The sequence below is a fragment of the Polypterus senegalus genome, chromosome 15 (assembly GCF_016835505.1).
Source record: "Polypterus senegalus isolate Bchr_013 chromosome 15, ASM1683550v1, whole genome shotgun sequence".
Lineage (NCBI taxonomy): Eukaryota > Metazoa > Chordata > Cladistia > Polypteriformes > Polypteridae > Polypterus > Polypterus senegalus.
The window spans coordinates 35,359,776-35,383,551 of record NC_053168.1 but is presented as its reverse complement, the minus strand read 5'-3'; the positions used below and the strand labels follow the sequence as shown (position 1 = coordinate 35,383,551).

At 38.0% G+C, this 23,776-nt stretch overlaps 1 protein-coding gene and 1 pseudogene across 2 annotated transcripts in view; one reads left to right on the top strand and one right to left on the bottom strand.

The window, feature by feature from the left end:
- Positions 1–23,776, bottom strand: part of elp2 (elongator acetyltransferase complex subunit 2) — a 97,241-nt gene that overhangs the window by 13,204 nt on the left and 60,261 nt on the right. For both annotated transcript variants that reach the window (XM_039736866.1, XM_039736867.1), the window contains exons 15-17: positions 19,443–19,532; positions 12,700–12,757; positions 179–251 (exon numbers count right to left, since the gene is read on the bottom strand). In XM_039736866.1, the coding sequence (XP_039592800.1) occupies positions 179–251; positions 12,700–12,757; positions 19,443–19,532 (221 nt within the window). The remainder of the gene's footprint in view (positions 1–178; positions 252–12,699; positions 12,758–19,442; positions 19,533–23,776) is intronic.
- LOC120516206 lies at positions 6,190–6,325 on the top strand (annotated as a pseudogene).

Here is a 23,776-nt window from a genome sequence, read left to right as displayed (position 1 = left end):
ACAGGAGTGCGAGACAGAGGTACACACACACACAGGCGTGCGAGACAGAGGCACACACACACATAACTCAAATGTAATTATGATAGAGGCACTGTAAATAATTAACACAAACTTGGAATGCAGATTGAAACTGTAACATTTTTTCACTAAGAAAAATTACAAATGTGCAGAGCAATACCTTGCATGCTGAAGCCATTATTGTTTTTGCACTGTTGGAGGCTACACAAAATATCTCGTATCCATGACCATACCTGCAACAAACAAACGATGTAACATATTATTATTACTATTATTAAGTCCTTTCAGTTTTAAGCTACATTAGCAATCATATCTCATAATAAATGCTTATGCCTCAAAATTAAAATTTGGTCAAATTAATTTAACAAATACAAAAACAATGACATTATTGGTTTCCTTTCTTTAGAGTCTGAATAACTTTAAAAGAATAAATAAAAGACTATTAAATAAATAATAAGTATAAAATGATGTGAAAATGCCAGATTATCCTTTAATATCCATTAATAAAAAAACTAGTACTGTTTTGACAAATTCATTTTTTTGTCATTTAAGCATATAAACTGAATTAAAATAGATTACACATACAGGGTGGTCCAGATCTAATTATGCAGATCCAGATCATCTGGATGACTGATTTATGCAGGGATGAATCCAGTTCGGCATGAAGACGATTCTTCATGTCGTCAGTTTGCACACCATGGTTCGGGATTTTTCGGGTGATTTTCTATGTAATAAACTTAATAAGTTATAGCGTAATGAAAATTGAAAAATTAGATCTGGACCACCCTATACGTGTGTAATGCTAAAATTGAATGCATTTTGCATTGCAACAACAGGGGAATTTGAAACCTTTAACGCTATCAGGTGCAATGATAAATCAACTCAGCAGTTTATGTGAAATAAACATACTGATTCTAAACCAGAGTCCAAAATCTGCAAAAGTGTAATCTTTTACAATGTAAACTCGACAGACTCCCCAAATACCAAAACAGAAGCTGCAGCCTAAGCACATATAAAGAAATTATGCTAAATATGAGTTTTAAGTGATTAACTAATTGGTCAGCTCATTCAGGTTGCTTACATAAAGCTACAGCAGAAGAAACATTTAGTTTGTGTTTAAAAAAAAATATCAAAACATTAATAAAAATAACTTTTGCCACAAAGAAAAGATTGAAAAAATATGAAAAAACTCACAAAGTAAATTTTAACGGAATTAAAATGTACAGTATTTTAATGTTCATTTAACTGATGGGTAATTACAAAGATTTTAAACAATAGTAGACATTAGATATGAATATCAATCTTGTTTCTATGGAAAAGTGCAATGAGAATATTCTCAACTATGTAATCTGTGACTCTGACCTTTTTGTACGTTACTTAATGATAAAGACAAACGTTATACACTACACTGGTCATAAAATCAGGCATACAATTCAGGCAAAGTGAACATAAAGGCATAACAAGTATTGATAGTTTCAGAACAACAATGAAACATGTCATGCACAAATAGAAAAAAAAAAAAACTAAAAATAACATGTAACCTTTCTTACTACTGTACCTATAATCAGAAGAAATGTTAGATTTTGTTCCATATATAATTAGTGATTTGTCCAATAAGTGGTTGTAAATACAACCTCTCAGACAATGAAGTGTATAAATAATATGATTAGTTTAGTTAAAGGGCTCTTACTTTAACAAGTAAAGTTAGCTTGACTCTGATATTTGTTTGATGTTTGATGAGAGGATGCAATCTCTTATCACAAACTTCAAATGGATGCAATGAGAAGGTAAGCAAAATAACATCTTTTATTTATATTTAACTGAACAGATTACAATATGCAAGCTTTCAAGGTACCTAAGGCCCATTCTTCAGACAAGGTGTAATATAGAAACTGTAATTCCATGTGTTTATATAGACACTTGGACCGAGACAGCATTAAAAAACCTTTAAGTGGATCATCTCCACATTAAAAAAAACAACAAAAAAACAAAAAAAACAAAAACACTTTGGTGGAGAGTTTGTTCAGTTTGGAGAAAGAATGGAGAAAGACGTTATTCCAAAAAGTTTAAGAAGTTTCTAATCTACTTATCAACAACGTTCTTAACATTGTAAATTGTTCATTAGATTCTGGCACTTACCCAGATTCTTTCAAAACTGCTGTAATTAAGCCTCTGCTCAAAAGAAAAATAGCCTTGATTGTTCTACCTTAGACAATTATATGCCAATCTCCAATTTGCCTTTTCTTAGGAAAATTCTAGAAAAAGTAGTTTTTCAGCCAGTGATTATAATGGAAATTGTATTCTTGATATGTATTAGTCAGGTTTTAGATCAAATCATAGTTCTGAAACAGTTCTAGTGAAATTAGTAGATGCACACATATCTATTTATCCATTATGCCTGATGACCCAGAGGCTCTAAACACTTTGATCCAGTACATAACTAGTATAACATAATGGATGAATATGCATTTCCTTAAACTAAACAAGGAAGAAATAGAATTGTTAATTACTGGCAGCAAAAGACAAAGTGAGATTGTTAAAAACAAAATTAATCATCTGACCCTGCAAATCAAACCAGAGATCAAGAATTTAGGTGTAATCATTGACTCTAACCTTCATTCTGGAGCGCTTATTAATATTACCAAGATTGCTTTCTTCCATCTAAGGAACATTGCAAGGGTGTGATCTCTTATAAAATTTAAAGGTGCTCAAAAATTAATACACGCATATGTATTTAGCCAACTAAATTACTGCAATGCTATCCTATCAGGACTAGCCAAGAAGGATGTAAATCAGCTACAGCTTGCCCAGAATGCAGCAGCAAGAATTTTAACCAAAAAGCAAAAATATGAGAATGCATCCCCAATATTAATATCTTTATATTGGCTGCCAGTGTCCTTTAGAATCAAATTTAAAATACTTGTACAATCCTGCCTCTCTCTACATTTCAGAATGTCTGTTTCCTTATGTACTGAACTGAAATCTTAGATCTGCAAATACTGGTTTGCTCATTATTCGAAGATCTAAGCAAAGAAAAACTGGTTAGGCAGCTTTATGTTCTTATACACCTAAAAATTGGAATAATTTACCAATAGAAATATGCCAGACTAACCCAATTTCAATACGTTATTGTCATGTGTACAAGTTCAAGTACCACATACAATGAAATGCTTGCTTTTATGTACTCCTGTAGACAGTGAACATAGACCAAAAAAAACCCCATACACAAGAAATAAATGAATATAATAAGTAAATAAATAAAACCAGAATCCTAGGAATAAATAGAGACATTGGCAGAAGTATATGTGCAGGTAGCAGTGGAGGTGACACAAGGTTACTGATGTTAATGAGTCTGATTGCAGTTGGGTAAAACTTGCTCCTGAACCTGGAGGTGCTCGTCCGAATGGATTTTAGTTGCTTCCCTGATGGGAGGAGGGTTAAAAGGGACAGTGCAGGGTGGCTGGGATCTCACCTGATACGGTTCACTTTCCTGAGACAGCGTGTAGTGTGGATGTCATGGATCGCAGGGAGCTGTGTGCCCGTGATCTGCTGTGCTGTGTTAACAAAACACGATGCAGAGCTCTGTAGTCCTGAACTGAGCAGTTGTTGTACCAGGATGTGATGCATCCTGTCAGGATGGATTCCACAGTACACCTGTAGAATCTGCACAGGGTTGTGGGGAACATCCAGGCTTTACTCAGTCTCCTGAGGAAGTAGAGGCGTTGTTGGGCTTTCTTGACTACTGCTGCAGTGTGACTTGACCATTTAAGGTCATCAGTGAGGGTGACTCCGAGGAACCTAAAGCTGCTGACCTGCTCCACAGCCTCACCTCCGATGTAGATGGGGCTGTGCTCTGTTGTCTGTTTGCAGAAATCCACAATCATCTCCTTAGTTTTGATAATGTTGACGGTGAGTTTGTTGTCCTGACATCATTCTGACAGGAGTCTGACCTCTTTCCTGTAGACTGTCTCATAGTCCTCGCTGATCAGACCTATTACAGTGGTATTGTCAGCAAACTTGAAGATGGTGTTAGAGCTGTACTTAGCTAAGCAGTCATGGGTGCACACTGCCCTGCGGGGTGCCACTGTTGATGGTGATGATGGAGGAGGTTTTTCCACCAATATGCACTTGCTGAGGTCTGCCAGTGAGGAAGTCCAGTACCCAGTTGCACAGTGAACAGCTAAGCCCCATATCCTGGAGTTTAGCGATGAGCTGGGATGGAATGACAGTGTTAAATGCAGAGCTGTAGTCCACAAACAGCAAACTGGCATAATAGTCGTTCTCCAGGTGAGACAGGTTGGTGTGAAGTGTTATGGCGATGGCATACTCCGTGGACCTGTTGTAACGGTAGGCAAACTGGAGGGGGTCCAGACTGTTAGGGATGGTGTCCTTGATGTGTTCTAGCACCAGCCTCTCAAAGCACCTCATGGCTATGGGAGTAAGTGCTACTGGGCGGTAATCATTAGGGCAGTCTACTTTATTTTTCTTTGGGGCAGGGATGATGGCTGTGTGCTTGAAGCAGGTGGGCACAGATGAAACTCTCAGAGATGTGTAAAAAATATTTGTAAAGACAGTAGCTAGCTGGTCGCAACATGTTTTTAAAACGTGACCTGAGACTCTGTCTGGGCCAGGTGCTTTGCGGATGACGAGTCGGGGAAAAAGTCTTCCTCGTGTCATCCTCGGAGAGCCTCAGGCTGGAGTCTTGCGGCAGTGCAGGGGGTTGCACGGGCCGGTCTGTGTAAGCAAGCCCGAAGTGAGCGAAAAACACGTTCAACTCATTCAGGAGTGAAGTCGCGGTAGCTGTGGCTACGTGTGTCCAGGGTTTATAGTCTGTGATCAGCTGAATACCCTGCCATATCCAACGAGAGTCTGCTGTGCTGTTAAACAGAGTCCAGTTTGTGGGTGTACTGGTGCTTTGCACATTTAATGACTTTTCGGAGATCATACCTGCTTTTTTTGTATGCCTGTGTATCTCCTGTGAGTGAAATGCACTGCTGCGCTCATGGATCTGCCGGTGTACTTCAGCATACATACAGGGCTTCTGGTTGGGAAATACGCGTACAGACTTTGTGGGTACGCAGTCATCCACACATTTCCCGATGAAGCCTGTGACAACTGCTGCATACTCGTCCAGATTTTCGGAGGACTCTTTGAAAACATCCCAATCCACAGATTCACAGCAGTCCCCAAGTTTCTCCAACAGCGGACCTCTCGCAAGACCGGCTCTGCGTGCTTCAACTGCTGCTTGTAAACAGGGAGGAGCAGTACAGAGCGGTGGTCTGACTGCCCAAGGTTCGGACACAGGAGCAAGCGATACGCGTTTTTGTGTGCGGTGTAGCAGTGGTCCAATGCATTAGCATCCCTGGCGGGACAGGAGATGTGTTGGTAGTATTTGGGGTAAACAGACCTGAAGCTTGCTTTGTTGAAGTCCCCAGCGATGATAACTAGACCTTCGGGGTGTGTGTTTTCAAAGTCTGTAATGAGGCCATACAGTTCCTTAAGTGTGGTGCTGGTGTTTGCTTGCGGGGAGATGTAAACAGCCACCATGTGTACAGCTGTAAACTCCCTAGGGCAGGTAAAGTGGCCGGCACTTAATAATCAGACACTCCAGGTCCGGTGAACAGCTTTATGAAATGACTTCCACAAACGTACACCATGCGTTGCTGATGAGGAAGCATACCCCACCACCTCTCTTTTTCCCTGGAAGAGACTGACCAATCAGCGCAGTGGATAGAGAAGCCATCTGGCTGGACAGCCGAATCCAGTGTGGAGGGGGTGAGCCATGTTTCTGTGAGGAAGAAAACACAACAGTCACACAGACCTCGTTGGAAACGAAGTCTACCACGGAAATCGTCTAGTTTGTTGTCCAGAGATTAGGCAATGGCCAGCAAAATGCTAGCCAGTGGAAGTCGCAGTCCTCGATATTTCGTCCTCACTTGGATCCCAGCACGCCGGCCACGTTTTCTCCTCCGCGTCCTAAGGGCATGGTCGGGTGGGTCGCGTCTGCCACCTTGGTCTCGAGGTATTGTGGCGAGCAGTGCCTGGTCAATAACTTCAAAAGAAGACTTGTGCCTTTGTTGCTCCGATGTTTACCTGTGTTGTACGGTCATACTTAATAAAACAGTGACAATAACAAAAAAAGACACAAAAACGAAAAGTCTGCGAGTAACAGCACTTACCTGGCAGAGGAGATACCATGATCACTAATGTGGTTCGCCCATGGTGAGGCTCATCCCTTGCACTCCGGGCGTGCTGACCCCTGCGATTCCCCCAAATGCGGGAAACTCGACTGCATAATTTATAGAACATTTCAAAAAACTTCCAAAAAATAATAGTTCTTTGATGTATAAATATGTACCCAGAATTAATCCAATGCTTTCTTTGTTTTTTTTTTTTATCTCCCATCCTGTGTGGTGGCTCTATGTGCCACCCACACTAGCACAAAGTGCTCTATTCTACAGTCACCTGGTGTGCTGGAGGAAATTAGGTCAGGTCAGGTTTGGGGAGCATGCACTGGTACAGCGCGTTGCTGCACCCCCACATGATGAAACAGTTCGGGATCCTGGTTGGCATAAGGCAAACATTCGGTCCACTCCCACCCTCCGGAAATGACCCTTGATCTGCTGCAGCCAGGTGTTATGTGGACATCCCCTTGGCCTGGTCCAGCCAATCAGGTCCTCAACAAAGAGGCTCCTGCGAGCTGGACCACCCTCAGGAGAATCGCCCCACATGGCCGTGGTACCATAAGAGACACTTGCTTCAAAATGCGAGACACTGTGAGCAACAGCTCATTAAACACAAAGTCAAACCAGCGGTACCCAAGGATTCTCCAAAGAGACACAGTACCGAAGGAGTCCATTCTTAGTCTCCGATCACTGGATTGTGTTCGCAACCATATAGCAAGACAGGAAGCACCAGGGGCCTCATGTATACACGGTGCATACGCACAAAAATGTTGCGTACGCCCATTTCCGCGCTCACACCGCGATGTATAAAAACTAAACTTTCCAAAAAGCTACGCACATTTTCACGCCAGCTCAATCCCTGGCGTACGCAAGTTCTCCACTCGGTTTTGCAAACTGCCAGCACCCAGTGTCAAAGTAGTGGTTTTCATCCAGTGTGGTTTCCCATTCTTTTTTAGATCCACATCCCTGATGCGGCTTTATCCAATACACTGAAATTAACTGCATATTGTTTATTAGTTTAAGGCATCTGACTGTAATTAACCTGTAACAATATAATGGTCCACGGACTGGCCAAATTATTCCAAGTACCACAGCTGCTTTAGCGTTGTTACTCTCACTGCACCACTTGAAGTATTTAAATCACTGTATCTGAGTGTGGAATCACAGCTCTGCAGCAGCTGATCGGAAAGAGAATTATCGGTATACAACATCAAGCACACGCTGCCTCAGCTATGCTGTCTATTTGAACTGCTCTCATACGACAAATGCTTCAAAGCCTTTCCTGTACGGACCTCGTGGTTCAGAAACAGTTTCATCCCAAGAGCTCTAAATGTACTCAAACAGTCCATCAAGTGCTCCCGGTAGAACTGTTTGTACTTATAAGTATAATTACCTCACTGTAAACTTGAGATAGTTATATTATTGCACAACCTGAGCCACTTTATAAAGCGCGTATTTACATATGATGACAATATCATTTATAAGATGAAATGCAGCAAAATATGTTTATTATATTATACAAATAAAATGTTAACATTATTTAAATAATCTATATTGTTAATAACTTAATATGTGAGGACACTGTGGACAGCTGGCACCCCGTTCACGGATTGTTCATGCCTCCTGCTGTATTCTTGCTGGGACTGGCGCGACACTGGAAGGATAGATGGACAGAATAATTAAACATGTACTACAAAAATATTTCAATGTTCCTTAAAAGTTTTGAAGAATCGCTGTTCTAAGCTTACAGAAGGCTTAACATCTATTACTGAGCTGATTATGTAGTGATTGGTTACGTGGAGAAAGAAAAGGACGAACAGGAATTGGGAGTTAGTATGTTTGAAAGAGACAGTACTGCTGCAGTAAATTATTTTATCAAATGTCGTGCACGGCGCAGCAAGCATCTTGCGTGATGCAGGAACAATCTCTGGACGGGGCGCCAGTTCATCACCATCACTGTGACACTGTGTTCCCATGTTTAATAACATGCTTTAATTCCTATCATCATGAAAATGATATTGAGTATACATCTCAGTATCTATATATATATATATATATATATATATATATATATATATATATATATAACTATGTGTGCCAACTTCGCTTGCGTGTTAAAGTTGTCTGTGAAGGGCTCCCTGTTTAAACGCAGCTGGCAGTTGTGAACTGGGCCCTTCGTCGCACAGCATTATGATTTTTTATAAGGGAAACAAAATTACAAAAGAAAACCTTGGACATTGATTCGATAGGAACGGCCTACTCGGAATCACTGTCCGAATAGTAATTATGTGGTGGTGTAGGAGCATTTCTGCTTCTGTCCGTTCACAGTCCGTCTCGTTTTCACGATGCTATCGTTTCCTCTCATGATGTCTTCTCAACCTTTCTCCAATCTTGCAGGTTGCTTTGTGGCAATTCAAACAGAGCATTGGTTATAAAAGACGGACACATAGGTATCCAGGCTCTTTAAAGCATAAATAGGGATCACTTCACTGACATGTGAGCAAGACACGGTACAACTGTGAGATGTGCAGCACTCACCGGCTACAACATAACAATAATAATTTCCGGAACGTGCTGTTACTTTGTCATTCATTTTACCCACTGTCTTTCTTTCATTCATATGTTACATAGGCACGTACCTTTTATCTTCAGCAATCTCATTCTCTAACCAGGCCTCAGGAGCTAACCAGTGTAACACTGTCCACCACCCCTTTCGTTATTCCAGCATATTGTTGACATCCGTGAGTAACAACAACGTACTAAACTGGAAGGTGGTCTACGCATGCGTGGAATTCGTGGACAAACAAAGATCAAAATCTAAATGAAGATCTCTTTAGTTAATTTAAAGCACAACAATTTGTTTAGTTTGAATGTCTGTGTTTTGAGGTGTGACTAGAGTACTACAGTCTTCAGTAGTATAAGCCTGGAGAAGATTCTTAATGCAATGCCTATGTTTTAGCTGTCTCTCTACTGCCATCTAGTGCTTCTTCTTCTAATTCATTCGCGGACAAACAAAGATCAAGATCCAAATGAAGATTATATATAGAGATAGAGATTCACTAAGGCAAGACAACCATGGAAAGCACGCCGAAAGGAGTGTGGATTCACTAAGCCGCGGACAAGTAAGACACCTATGGCGCACGCAGGAAGCAACCACGCCGGAGGTGAATCGCCATATGCAGCGTGTAAAACGGTTTGCGTGGGGTATCCTATGGGATCCTTAAAACAATCCTGTACAACTGAGGTTAAAACACAATGAAGTAAGCAGTCTTTAAAAACTGAGTTTTCGGTTACGACGCAAGACAGTGTGCACCATAGCAAACTGTTTTACATGCTACATACAGCAATTCGCATCCGCAACAAACATGCGTCTTCTTAGATGCTCCTGCAGGAACACGGAAAGTCTACGTGAGTCACAGGCGCATCTGGACTGTGCAAAGACAACAACGACTCTAGTGACGAATTGGAGGTGGGGACATGAGCAAAGGGGGTCCGCCAGTTTTCAGTCACAGACGATTGTGTGTTGGTTAGTTCTGTGCATTGTTACAATGTTGCTTTTCTTGCTGATTTATTACATTACCGATTTTTCAAATGTTAATTTTCTCCCTGTGCTTAAAAATCATTAAAAAAACCGGCCTGATGATGCAGTGTATGGAACGCCACGGGTTGGTTAGTTTAAGTTATTCAGACAGCTGTAATATTACGAATGTAATGGATTCTGTGTCCTGTCGGAGGAAGAGAAAGTCCGTACTGACCCCTATTCTCTTTTTCTGTTTCTTTTTCCGGTTTCTTTGTGGTGGTGGCCTGCGCCACCTCCACCTACTCAAAGCTTCCTGATGCTCCAACAATGATGGATGGATTAAAAGGCAGAAGTCTACGTGACCATCATCATCAAGTCCTTCCGTGAGAACCCTAAATCCAAAGAGGACTGTTTCATTTATGTTAGATAGAATGCCCAGAGGGGACTGGGCGGTCTCATGGTCTGGAATCCCTACAGATTTTATTTTTTCTCCAGCCGTCTGGAGTTTTTTTTGTTTTTTCTGTCCCCCCTGGCCATCGGACCTTACTCTTATTTGATGTTAATTAATGTTGATTTATTTTGTTTTTCTTATTGTGTCTTTTATTTTTCTATTCTTTATTATGTAAAGCACTTTGAGCTACTGTTTGTATGAAAATGTGCTATATACAGTAAATAAATGTTGTTGTTGTTGTTAAGAAACACGTAGCGATTCACACACATAGAGCACATAGCAGAACACATACAATAAAAAGCATTTAACATGCTACTTTAGCTACAATGGTATTTGAAGAACTTGTTAATTAAACGATTTTAAGATGAAGTTTATGATGTTCTACTTTAATGACAAAATAAACTACGTCATTAAAGTGGAAATTTGGAGATTACAGTTGACATTTCAAGCTTTTTCCTCCCACTGTGTCCCTATTTTTTATTTCTTTTCTCTGTACTCTAATAAGCTTTATTATGACACTCAGACGGTGGGCTACGACTCGTCTCTTCACAGCGACTTTGATATCTAACAAGTTCTTTTTTTTTCTGGGCACTTTGCGACTTTGTGAACTTCAGCTTTCGAGTTTCTCTGACAATCTATGTGACTCAATCAACTTCCTTTTGTTGGTTATACCACTATTTAAACCAACAAATAGTACGTTTTTCCTTGCCTCCACTTGGTAGTCTCTGTAATTCCTCTATTTTTCTCCTGTGCTTTTGCCATTGTCTTTTCACAGAACTCTGAGCTTAAAGTCTATTTAAATTGATTTTCATATTCAAAAAGGAGGAGTTGGGAAGTGGCAGCAGGTGGATGCACGTATGTTCCTTTTCATGCTGACCTGGATTCATGGAGCGGAAGAACTTGGAAGTTGGTATACGCCCAGATTTCTGGATCTGGATTTTCGTTTGCATACCCACATGTCTGCTTTTATCTGTACACCATGTTTTCGTGTGAATTCCATACACAGCGTTATGCATGAGGCCCCAGGACTTTCATTCTTTTGCATAGATATCAGGAGCACCACACATCCGCTTTCTAGCGACCACATGACTCCCCTTGTTCTCCCAATCTGTTTACTGACATAGGAAGAGTCGCCAGACACATAAATGTCACTGCCAAGGTAAGTAAATCTCTCAACAAGGACGACACTCTTTCCACAGACAGACACTCTACTGATGGCTATACCGAAAAGGGCAGTGAAGTCCTTGGAAATCTTTATTGACAACTCTTATCAACTGTGCTTAGTAAAGGATGGGTGACCAAATGGCCTCGATCATGCTGACTTCTATGATGCAGAAACTGATTACAATCACACTTAACTATTTGATTTGCTCACTTCTGTCTTCCGACTGTGGCCCTTCAGAGGTTTATTTTTCTACTATTGTCCCAATCGTAGGATTTTTTTGTTTTTCTCTCCTCTGTGTTAGCTGGTTAACTAAACACATTCAGGAATCAAGAATACCATCCACCTTTTTAATCACCGAAACTGCTATGGACTGGTTTGTACCTTTTCACTGAACTTAAAACAAACTATTTCTACTTAATGTGTTGCCATGTACACATGCCAAAATAAAATGTAGATATACAGTGATTTTTCTATTCAATTTGTAAAGCACTTTGAGCTACATTTTTTTATATGAAAATGAGCTATATAAATAAATGTTGATTGATTGATATACAGTATACTATATACATATTTTATATACATGTAAATTAGACCTGGTTGTTCTCTTGCCATCTTTATGTATAAGGATTCTAATTAGAAAAAAAATTAACCTGTTTCTGATAACAGTGAAGGTTTGTTTTGCACTTCAGTGTTTAAACTTCGTTTACTTTTATTTTTTAAAAATTATCACTAACATTAATTAATGATAATATCTAAATAACTCTGCGGTGGGCTGGCACCCCTGTGACCCTGTAGTTAGGATTTAGCAGGTTGGATGGATCTAAGTAACTATGGTATATCTTTATTGTTTTTGTTGATTAAACATGGTCTGTTATTGGTCCATATGTTGCCTTAATGTTGTTTTTGTTTTTACATTTACCAAGAACACACTGAATTGAATTGAATGGAGCATGTATGCTTTTCTTGGCAAAAATGAAGAGCAGGTGTGGTGTTGTTTACAATTTAAAACTGCCACAGTCCAAAGTCAATACCCACAATACAACTTATACATAAAGTGTCTCTGTGAAAGCTTAAACTTCATGTAGTTTTCACATTTTGATCCAATGCTGCAGTCACCTTGGTATAGATCTACTTGGTATTATAATAGTATGAGCAGCTAAGTGAATATTGTAGTTATGTGAAGACACTGTATATGAGGAAGCTCAGTGGTGGCAAAGATAGCTTAAAAAGCAGTTAATGTTATCTTTAATGAACATGATGATTTAAAAGTCAAATAATGTTATCTTTAACAAACATGATGATTTAAAAAGAATAGATTGTTGTAAAAACGTACACAGACAAATTGTTTAATTTGACTTACAGCTTTTGAACCTCAGGCCACAGGGTGTTCTGTAAAAGGTGATCCTCTGTTGGTGGCTCTATAAAATACACAAATGCACCACAAAAATTAAGAAAATATAAATTCATACATACATTTACCTAGTAAACAATGATAGAGCTTAAAGAAATAAACCATCTTTGGGTCATTATTTGTCATGCAATGACAACTATAACAAATCATTAAAACAAACCTCGGAGTCAGCAATTAACTATGTGATTGCAAACAGAAACGTTTGCAAGCTATTTAACACTAGAATCCCTGAAGCTTATGAAAAAACTCATAATCCCAGGCCACCTTCAATTTCTTTGCACCTCTCTATTAGCGTCTTCCATTTTGCAAATGTGTTGATCAGCACAAGCAGCAAGCAGCCTGCTATCCCATCTCCAGCTCAACTCAGAAAAAAAGTTCTCCCAGCTCAAGTCTGTTTATCTGGGAGTGAGGTTCCTGGAGTTGTATAGGATAAATAATATATTGTTATTTGGAACACATACATTTCATGTATGTTCCGTGTCTACAACAATCTATGTAAAAGTAGGAGGAGAGGAAATGCGAAGCAAGAAATGTTGAACACATACCTAAAACAGAAACTTTTTTCATGTTATAGTACTAACAACAATATTTTGACATGAAGTGTATAATGTGTGAAGACTGAAGTCCAAATATCAAATACTTTCACAAAAGGTACACGTATAACAAAACAATTATGCTTTTATTCAAGAATATAATCAAAGAAAAAGAAATCGTATGATGCTGACACAACTGCTTGGGTGGCGCATCGGCAACAACTGTTAAATCATAACCAAGAGGTTGCAGGTTTGATTCCATGAGCTCCCTAGAATTACCGTTTTGAGTGGTGAGCTGCTCTTATTGTGACTATTATAGATTAAAATTATACATTTAATTTGAGTCCCTAACAGCCAGTGAAAATTTATGGTACTTGTAAAGGTTAGCTCTTTTTTTTTAATTCAGTTTTATTCCTTCAGTCATGCTCTGCCCGATCTGACACTGCTGTTTTCAAATAAAGACATGCTATAACAGAGGTGAACTCAGATGAGGATGAGGGTTCTACATTGGAGAAAGAGAACAGAAGCCCTCCCCACAAGAATCGACCACTCACACATAAGAACAACACAGCTGCACCAGGAGTAAAGTAGCTATACTTTTATTCTGGTTTAATAGAACTAGGCATGCCTACATATTGCTGGATGCAAAGTAAAGGGTATTTAATCACTAAATATGTGTTTACACTGTAATATACTATAATTTATATCAATCCTCAGCAGCATGCATTTACCATGCACATTGATTTTCATTTACAGCTTTTCTTCCAAGAGAGAGGCATAACAGGGTATAGCTTGAATGAAAAACATTACCCATCTTCTAACAGGATAAAAAGAAGATGAAATCAGACGAATATAGTATGAACACTGTATAATATGGGAATAATCTTTTGTAAAGGATGAAAACTTAAATTAATACATTTGTATGAAACTGCCAAATTGAATAAAGTAATTCACATCAGTCAATTCTCAGAAAATACTGTTTGTATATAAATATATATATATATATTTTTTTTCAAATGTATTTGCTATGAGGAACACGCATATGCACAAATACACACATATATTCATATACTTATTTCCCAATGCAGAGCAAATCTGTAGCGTTTTGGGAGTTAAAAGTGTATGCTGGGATAGAATTCTGAACAGTATTATTATTAATTTCTAATTTGTTCTTTTTCGGACTAACCCAGAACAATAATACTTTCAAAATAGGAACAGATTGATCTTTCTGGAGCAGATTATGTATGTAAAAAAAATACAATAAATATGTAAATAAATGCGTTACCGAGGGGAAAAAAAACTCAATTTAAGACTTGCGCATTGTAGATGCCTTCAATAATGTAAATAAACATGCACCAAAAAAAAACTAGTTCATTGGTACCATGCAGTACACAGAATACCACATCTACATAAAATATGAGCCATGAAACATACAAAGTAAGGCTACAGATGACTTTACAGTGGGTTCATATGGTGTCCACCAATTTCCACCCATCCTGTCTAATAACTGGACAGTGACCTGCTGGAGTTACAAAACATCCATCCATCCATTTTCTTAAACTGCTTCTTCAGAGTGGGGTCGCAAGGAAGCAGGACCATATTCCAGCAATCGTCAGGTGCAAGTAAGGAACAATCTCTGGACAAGGCGCCAACCCATCACACCGTGAACACAAACAGGCCAGACAAACAATGCAAATTCATTCATCCTACATGTATTTGGTCTTTATTGTGTGGCAGCAGCATTATCACTGTGCCATCCACTTACACTACAAATCCTGTAAATTACATGCACTCACCATGATGCTGTCTGCCTCTGCTCACCTAAATGAGCAGGAAACGATTTTGGGGAAAAGAACATTTTGCATATGTAGTTGTAAAGAAAAGGGAAAAATGGGAAAGAGAACTAATTCATTTCTCAAGAAATGCATGCAAAATATTTAGAAGATTAACTTAACCAGCGTGCCTGGTGCAGCAGAAGTTAACTATAAGGGTGGATGAATGTACAAACAATGATAAATAAGCTGCTAGAATTTTAGTTTTCTGGTTTTGTACGATGGGCTTTTGTGTCACAAATGAATGCCTATATTTATGCACCATGTCTAACTAATGAATCTATCAGCTTGAAAAATGAAGCAATTAAAGGCCTTGTGGCTGAATGGCAAACTAAAAGATTACAAAGTATTAAGCAATAATGGATTTTACACTGCACTTCACTAATTTGCGATTTCTTTAATAAAAAATGCCATTTAACTATGGCGGGTAAAGGAGCTCTTAGCATTATATTTAGACACAACAGCCACTGCAACCCTCACCAAAAAAAAAAGTGGGAAATGAGAGACCACTTAAAAAGTGAAAAAAAGACTACTATTAAACCTAATGTGCACTATCGGTTATATGTTACTACTGAAAAACACAACTTAAAAGCATCATGTTAACTTGTGAAAGAAAAATAGCAATTATGTCATTAAACTTAAATTAAAATCTCATAGAAGCCAATGATTTGCTTTCTTTAATACAACAATTTTCACAAAATATCACCTGACTTGAAGGTTTACAAAGTTATAATAAAAAAGAGTAAACAACAAATAACATATACAATGATGACATTGTCAATGTGTTGTTTTGTCTAACCTGCATTCTGTAAAGTCTGAAGCAACATACACTTATAACCAATAAAAATTAATTTTACATTTCCAAAAAACAAAAAACTGGGTCAGCGTGGTGGTGCACTGTTTAATGCTGCTGCCTCACAGTATCAGCATTGAAGGCTGTGCCCAGTTATTGGTTGTGTGACATCTGTAGATCCTCCCTGTATCTGTGTGAACTTTCTTCCCACTCTGAACTGGCTCTGCAATAGTTTCAGTGAGGATGTGGGTTTGTATGTGTGAGTGAGTGGGCCCTGTGATGGATTGGTGTCTTGTACTATTGGGAGAAACTCCCTGTTTTCTCTGTACTGATTTTGAAGTAAATAGTTGTATCTGCTATTTTAAAGCTATTTATGTGATAGAGCAGTATGCCATTGAAAAACAGAAAAAAAAAAACACACCATAATAGTTAATTTTGTGACACAATGTTTTTAAAATTTCCATGACAATTCAACTTAGGATCTTAGAGACTACTGAATCTAAAAAATACTATTAGTAGTATTTAGTATTTTTTGCAATTGGCGCAAATATTATTTTGCATTTAAAACCTATGTTGTTAAATGAGGTAACTGTACATAAATTAAAAACCATTTACCCAAGCAACAAACAATCGTGGTCTATGAGGCACCACAACAAATGTGGAAAAAAAAGCCATAAAACTTTACAAATACTATACTATACTATATAGGCCAGAATATACAGTACAGTAGGACCTCGGTTCACGACCATAATTCGTTCCAAAACTCTGGTCGTAAACCGATTTGGTCGTGAACCGAAGCAACTTCTCCCATAGGACTGTATGTTAATACAATTAATCCGTTCCAGATCATAAGAACTGTATGTAATTATATATATTTTTTAAGTTTTTAAGCACAAATATAGTTAATTAAACCATAGAATGCACAGCATAATAGTAAACTAAATGTAAAAACATTGAATAACACTGAGAAAACCTTGAACAACAGAGAAAACTAACACTGCAATAGTTTGCGCTATAGCGCTACCAACTGCTGGCTAAAAGCACTTTTTAAATGAGTTTTAAGCACGGGAAAAAAAATTAACATTTGAAAAAATAAGTAATTTAATAAACCACCAAGAAAAATAACATTGCAACAATGCACGCTACGAACAGATCGCTGGAAACAGAAGTGAAAACAAAATCAAGCCCAGGGCATTCTTTAACTGCCTTCCTACCTTAATACGTCCAGCTGTCTCTCGCGCTGCCTGTGTGTCTGCATCTCGGGCTGCCTCTGTTTGTGTGTGTCGCAATCTCTTGCGCACTGCTCTCTCTGGCTCTGGCTCTGTGTGTGTGTGTGTGTGTGTGCGTGCGCCTCTCTGCGCTGCCTGCGTGTGTGTGCACGCGCCTCTCTCTCGCTGCCTATGTGCGTGTGTGTCTGTGTGTCGCAGTCTCTTGTTCGCTGCACAGGAAATGCACAGGGAGAGACTGAACATGTACAAACTGAAAGGGAAACTGGCTTGTTCATATACCGAGTGTGTGGTTGTGAACCGAGGCAAAAGTTTGGCAAACTTTTTGGTCGTAAACCGAGTTGTTCGTGTACCGGGACGTTCGTGAACCGAGGTTCTGTGTACTGTACCAGTGAGGAGGTGCAGCATACTAAACACAAGGGGAAAAAGGACAAAGATGGAACTTGAGAAACAGAGGCAGGACATTTTACAGTTTGAATCTAAAGCAAGGCTTAAGATAACTGACAATTTGCAGGCAACAAGGGAAATGTCAAGTTCTGCCTACCAAGAATCAATGCCTTTACTGAAGACAGAATTACTGTTACTGCCTCTAGAAAACAAAAGAATCTGAGGAGGAGTCCAATGTGTTCCAATAGGTCATCATGGGTGTTACTGATTGAGATGATATTCTTGGAATTCAACGATTGTGGAGATCTTGCATATTTTCCAAAGTTACATTAGAATAAGTAAAGGAAGCCAGAAGAAGCAGACAGAAACAGGACATATTCTGAAACAATCTGCTGTGTAGATGAATTGTTTACTAATTCAATTCTGCTTTTAGAAAATGGCGATTAGGAACATTCTTTCATTTCTTTCTTTTTGTCTGAGGCTATAAGTAGACATTCTTGGAAAACAGGTTGCCACAAACTCACATATCACCTTTGTGAAGGCCTCAATTAAGATATTTTCATCTGCCTCTATAGTAACAGGGCTGATGGATATACTTGATAAGTTTTAAGACTTTTATTTTATGATTGCTATGCTTCTCCACAGACCACTATTGTAAGCTGCACTTTTTAAAACTTCTAAATAATACTTACCCTAAAAAGTTGGGCTATGGGAGGAAACCAGAGCACCCGAAGGAAACCCATTCAGACACGGGGAGAACATGCAAACTCCATGCAGAGAGGACCCAGGAAGCGAACACAGGCCTCCTTACTGCGAGGCAGCAACGCTACCACTGTGCCACCCGCACAGCGAAATGTGTCCAACTCAAATACAACGATGTTTAACAGAACAAATCTGTATGAAATACTAACTTGCTTGTGAGTTAACCTAAAACAAGTACAATGTGGGATCTCCACAATCACCAATAAAGTTAGATTTGTTTCAATTGTCTACTTAAATTGACTGGATATAAAATTGTGTAATAATAAAACAGCTTTTGACATGCCCATCAGGAGGTGCTTTCAATACTTAGTCAATGCTGTAGGGATGAAAAAGCTTGGCAAACAGGCTAGGTACATATATTTTTTCATTTGTCAGCAGTACCTAGTAGTCATTTAAAGTGAGCATTATATAGAGAGATTAACTATTCTTGGTAATTAACTGCACGTTTTCCTCACCCACAATGGTACCACTGCACCAAATTAATGTATTCCAAGCTCTAGAACACCACGAAGTATGTGATTTTCTTTTTTAATCAAAGACTAATGCCTGCATTTAATCAGATTATTTGCTGTTAATTGCATGTTGTATATTTCTTATACTAAGTGATTATTTTTCTGATGTATTATGTTTTCTTTAATTTCTTAATCACTTTAAGTGCACGAAAGTGTAAGAATAAAGTCAATTGCCTTAAAAATACAAAAAAGTGTCTATTTTCCATGGCATTACATTGGTCAAAATAAAGTAGTAGTTACTCCACTGTCATTTAAACATTTACCTTATCAGTGTACTTTCTGTTTATTAAATCCAGCCAAAAAGAACAGCAACGCATGAAACAATTCATTATACAGTTCACTTATTAAAAGCAAAGCAAAATAAGACAAAGTTGTAACCTACAAGTCCAAATATGTTGATTTATACCAGTTAGAGGCGCTACATGAAATCTGGAATAAGAGGTGGAGGAAGAACTAATTGTAAATAAACTCTGCAGGCATGGTAGTTTTTCAAGACAAGGAATGTCAATATATCCAAGAGAAAATGGTAAAACAATGCAAAGTCTAACAGAAGGAATTAATGAAAGAAAAGCAGTAAAATTTCTGGAAAAGTGCAATGGGCACAATACAGAGGGTTCATAATTAAAGAATACTTAAAGAACAAATACCTGCGAGTGTGACTGACTGGAAATAAGTTTCCAAATACTGATTAGAAATGCTTGAAAACTGGCCTTCATCTTTTTCAGGTTTAGAATCACCTATAAAAAGATGACAGAAAGGTTAAGAGAAATTTATAAATTTTTTTCACTTTCCAGATAACAGATTTCTTGAAAAGAAGTTACTTTATTTTATATATACAACTACTGTTCATTGAATTCTGTGTCAGTTTATATGATATACCCCTGTACTCATTCTATAACCAATAGTATGTCTTATTTTTCAAAGAAATTCAGAAAAATGTCTTGCATTTTACAGATACAAATTTTTGTTTATTGCACACATTTAAGCTTAAGCCTATGAACGCATGTTTAAGTTTTTTTTTTTAAACAAGTGACCAGTTAAAAAAGAGGTGCAAATAAAAAAAAAAAAAACCATCTGTGATAATTTTCTGTCATTGATTATTTGTCACAAGCAAAAACTCACACTATTAGGACATATATCTTAATCTCATCTGCAACCTTATTTACCATGTACAAAAGCATGGCACGATTTATTCTAGTGCAAACATGGAAACAGAGGCATTGCACTGTTAAAAATCACTAGTCTGTGTCTATGACTGCTGAGCCTTGCTTGGATCAGCTTACACACTTGGGAAAAGTGAGCACAGATGGTAGTACCTCTGACCTAAAATGAGTGGTGTGAATGCACAGGCAGGGAGCTGGATATTGAACGGAAGAAGCCGTGAGAGATTAGGTGGAGTTGGAGGGCAGACGTGAAGCAGTTGCAGTTTAAGTTAAAGAATAACCATTTGGGAGCAATTTTCTTTGCTTTCCACCTTTAAAAATTTTCATTTTACTTGAAATCACAAGCAAAATGAATTCTTGTGGCAACTTCATGAAACTGCATGACAAACAACGCTTAATGATCATTTTTATCATAGAATAATGACTTTTAAATAAGTATATACAAACAAATGGGGCTGGGGAGCGGGGAGCAGGGGTAGAGAACGATTATGCAAATCAACTGCTCTATACAAAGAACAAAGCCAGAAGACTTGCTATTACTGTCTGATCTTAATGATGCAAGTCAGGATCTAGCAATGGAGAGAATGCCAATATAGTGAAGTGCACATTAACAAAGAAATTAAAAGTGCACCCTGAAAACGTTTTACTTATGCATTAGACATATAAGATTTGCTTCACATTTAACTGAAAACATGCCCCCAAGTTTGCATTTATATGTGAAACATGTTTAAGAACAGGAGTGCATTGAAGTCCTCAGGAATCTTTTGTACATGTAGCCAGTTAACAGCCAGGTGTTCTTCATACTTCAGTGAACATGGAGTGTACTACACATACGAGTATATAGGTATGTAATATATAGTATATGTAATATATGGTTGTCATATACTTAAAAGTGTTACCACACAGTTTTCAGATGTTTGTTTCTCCCACACCTCAAAAAACATCTGTTTGTTTCAGCTGAAAATATCCAGGAGCACAACCTAAGGTTTGAAGATTTTCGTGGTTGAAAAAAGTGTTTAATAATATTTTCCTGGTTTGTAGCGGTGAAGTGGAAGCTAAGCCTAGGAAAAAGTAGCTGATTATGGTAAGAAGCTGTGGGTTGTGACTGAAAGAATGAGATCTTGAATAAAAGCAGTCAAAATAAGGTTCCTGTGCAGGGTTAATGGATAAGCAGCTTAGCAATAAAAGAGGAGTTCACAGCAATACTATAGTTTCCCTGAATCAAAAGCCATTTGAGGTGGACTGGCCATGTTCTTAGGATGTATCTTGAGAACAAGGGGCAGCTCGTAGGTAGTGACTCAAGAGGCATATCCAAGACACGCTGTAGGGATTATATCGAACATTCCTTAAGAAGTAGTTAGGGATAGAGGGAAATGGTCAGATCAGCCCAACTTATTATTACCACAACAACTGACCAGGAAAAAATAAAAATAAAAATAACAATGATGCATGTATGCATACAGTAAGAATAAAAACTACATTGTAAAAGTGTTTTATGCACTTTGATACAAAACATTATTATGGGTCCACTGTAACATGACAACATTAATCCAAAATTATTTTAATATTGTTTCTTGACCTCATTTGTTGCATCACAGGACCTTAAGATGCAAATTGTTTCTTCCTCTCCCACGTTAGATCTCTTCTTCTTTAAGCACATCTTTCTACCAGAATTAAGGAAATGTTTACCCAAGCACATTCACAGTTTATTTTTCAATGATTGATTAATAAACTACACTAAACTTTATGAGATGTCTAATTTGGTAACTTGTATTCAGTTTTATTAGCCAATTCACTAGATAGATAATTATTTTTTACATAATCTAATGCATAACTGAGTAAAAAGAATCTGGAGATGAGAAAGCCTGTGCAAGTACAGCTAGCTAATCCTTTGTTGTAATTTATTTGCTTTCTTTCATTTAGAAAAATGAAAGAAATGGGTTAGCTACTACTAAAATAAAGTGTACATTAGAAAACTGAAATTATATGATTTGAATAAATGTAATTTGTACCACTGCTACATTTTTCCTGCTTTTGGTGCTGAATGTGATAAAAAAAAACTTTTAACAATGTTAACAAACCTTTTTATGATAAGCAACAAGGATAAATTAAAAAAAAAAAAATTAGTGATGAATTTGGGGTGAAATACAGTTGTGTTTGAAAGTTTGTGAACCCTTTAGAATTTTCTATATTTCTGCATAAATATGACCTAAAACATCATCAGATTTTCACTCAAGTCCTAAAAGTAGATAAAGAGAAACCAGCTAAACAAATGAGACATAAATATTATACTTGGTCATTTATTCATTGAGGAAAATGATCGAATATTACATATTTGTGAGTGGCAAAAGTATGTGAACCTCTAGGATTAGCAGTTAGTTTGAAGGTGAAATTCGAGTCTGGTGTTGTCAATCAATGGGATGACAATCAGGAGTGAGTGGGCACCCTTTGTTATTTAAAGAACAGGGATCTATCAAAGTCTGCCCTTCACAACACATGTTTGTGGAAGTGTATCATGGCATGAACAAAGGAGATTTCTGAAGACCTCAGAAAAAGAGTTGATGATGCTCATCAGGCTGGAAAAGGTTACAAAACCACCTTTAAAGAATTTGGACTCCACCAATCCACAGTCAGACAGACTGTGTACAAATGAGGAAATTCAAGACCATTGTTACCCTCCCCAGGAGTGGTCGACCAACAAAGATCACTCCAAGAGCAAGGCGTGTAATAGTCGGTGAGGTCACAAAGGACCCCAGGGTAACTTCTAAGCAACTGAAGGCCTCTCTCACATTGACTAATGTTCATGTGTCCACCATCAGGAGAACACTGAACAATAATGGTGAGCATGGAAGGGTTGTAAGGAGAAAGCCACTGCTCGCCAAAAAAAACATTGCTGCTCGTATGCAGTTTGCTAAAGATCACGTGGACAAACCAGAAGGCTATTTCAAGAATTGTTTGTGGACGGATGAGACCAAAATAGAACTTTTTGGTTTAAATGAAAAGTATTATGTTTAGAGAAAGGAAAACACTGCATTCCAGCATAAAAACCTTATCCCATCTGTGAAACATGGTGCTGGTGGTAGTATCATGGTTTGGGCCTGTTCTGGAACAATGAATTCTGAATTATATCAGAGAATTCTAAAGGAAAATGTCAGGACATCTGTCCGTGAACTGAATCTCAAGAGAAGGTGGGTCATGCAGCAAGACAACGACACTAAGCACACAAGTCGTTCTACCAAAGAATGGTTAAAGAAGAATAAAGTTAATGTTTTGGAATGGCCAAGTCAAAGTCCTGACCTTAATCCAATCGAAATGTTGTGGAAGGACCTGAAGCGAGCAGTTAATGTGAGGAAACCCACCAATATCCCAGATTTGAAGCTGTTCTGTATGGAGGAATGGGCTAACATTCCTCCAAGCCGGTGTGCAGGAAGGATCAAAAGTTACTGGAAACGTTTAGTTGCAGTTATTGCTGCAAAGGGGGGGTCACACCAGATACGGAAAGCAAAGGTTCACATACTTTTGCCACTCACAAATATGTAATACTAGCAAAATACCCGCGCTTCGCAGCGGAGAAGTAGTGTGTTAAAGAAGCAATGAAAAGAAAAGGAAACATTTTGAAAATAACGTAACCTGATTGTCAATGTAATTGTTTTGTCACTGTTGTGAGTGATGAGTGTTGTTGTCATATATCTATACATATACACATATATACATACATATACATACATACACACACATATATACACACAAATACATACATATATATATATATATATATATATATATACATACATACATACACACATATATAAACATAT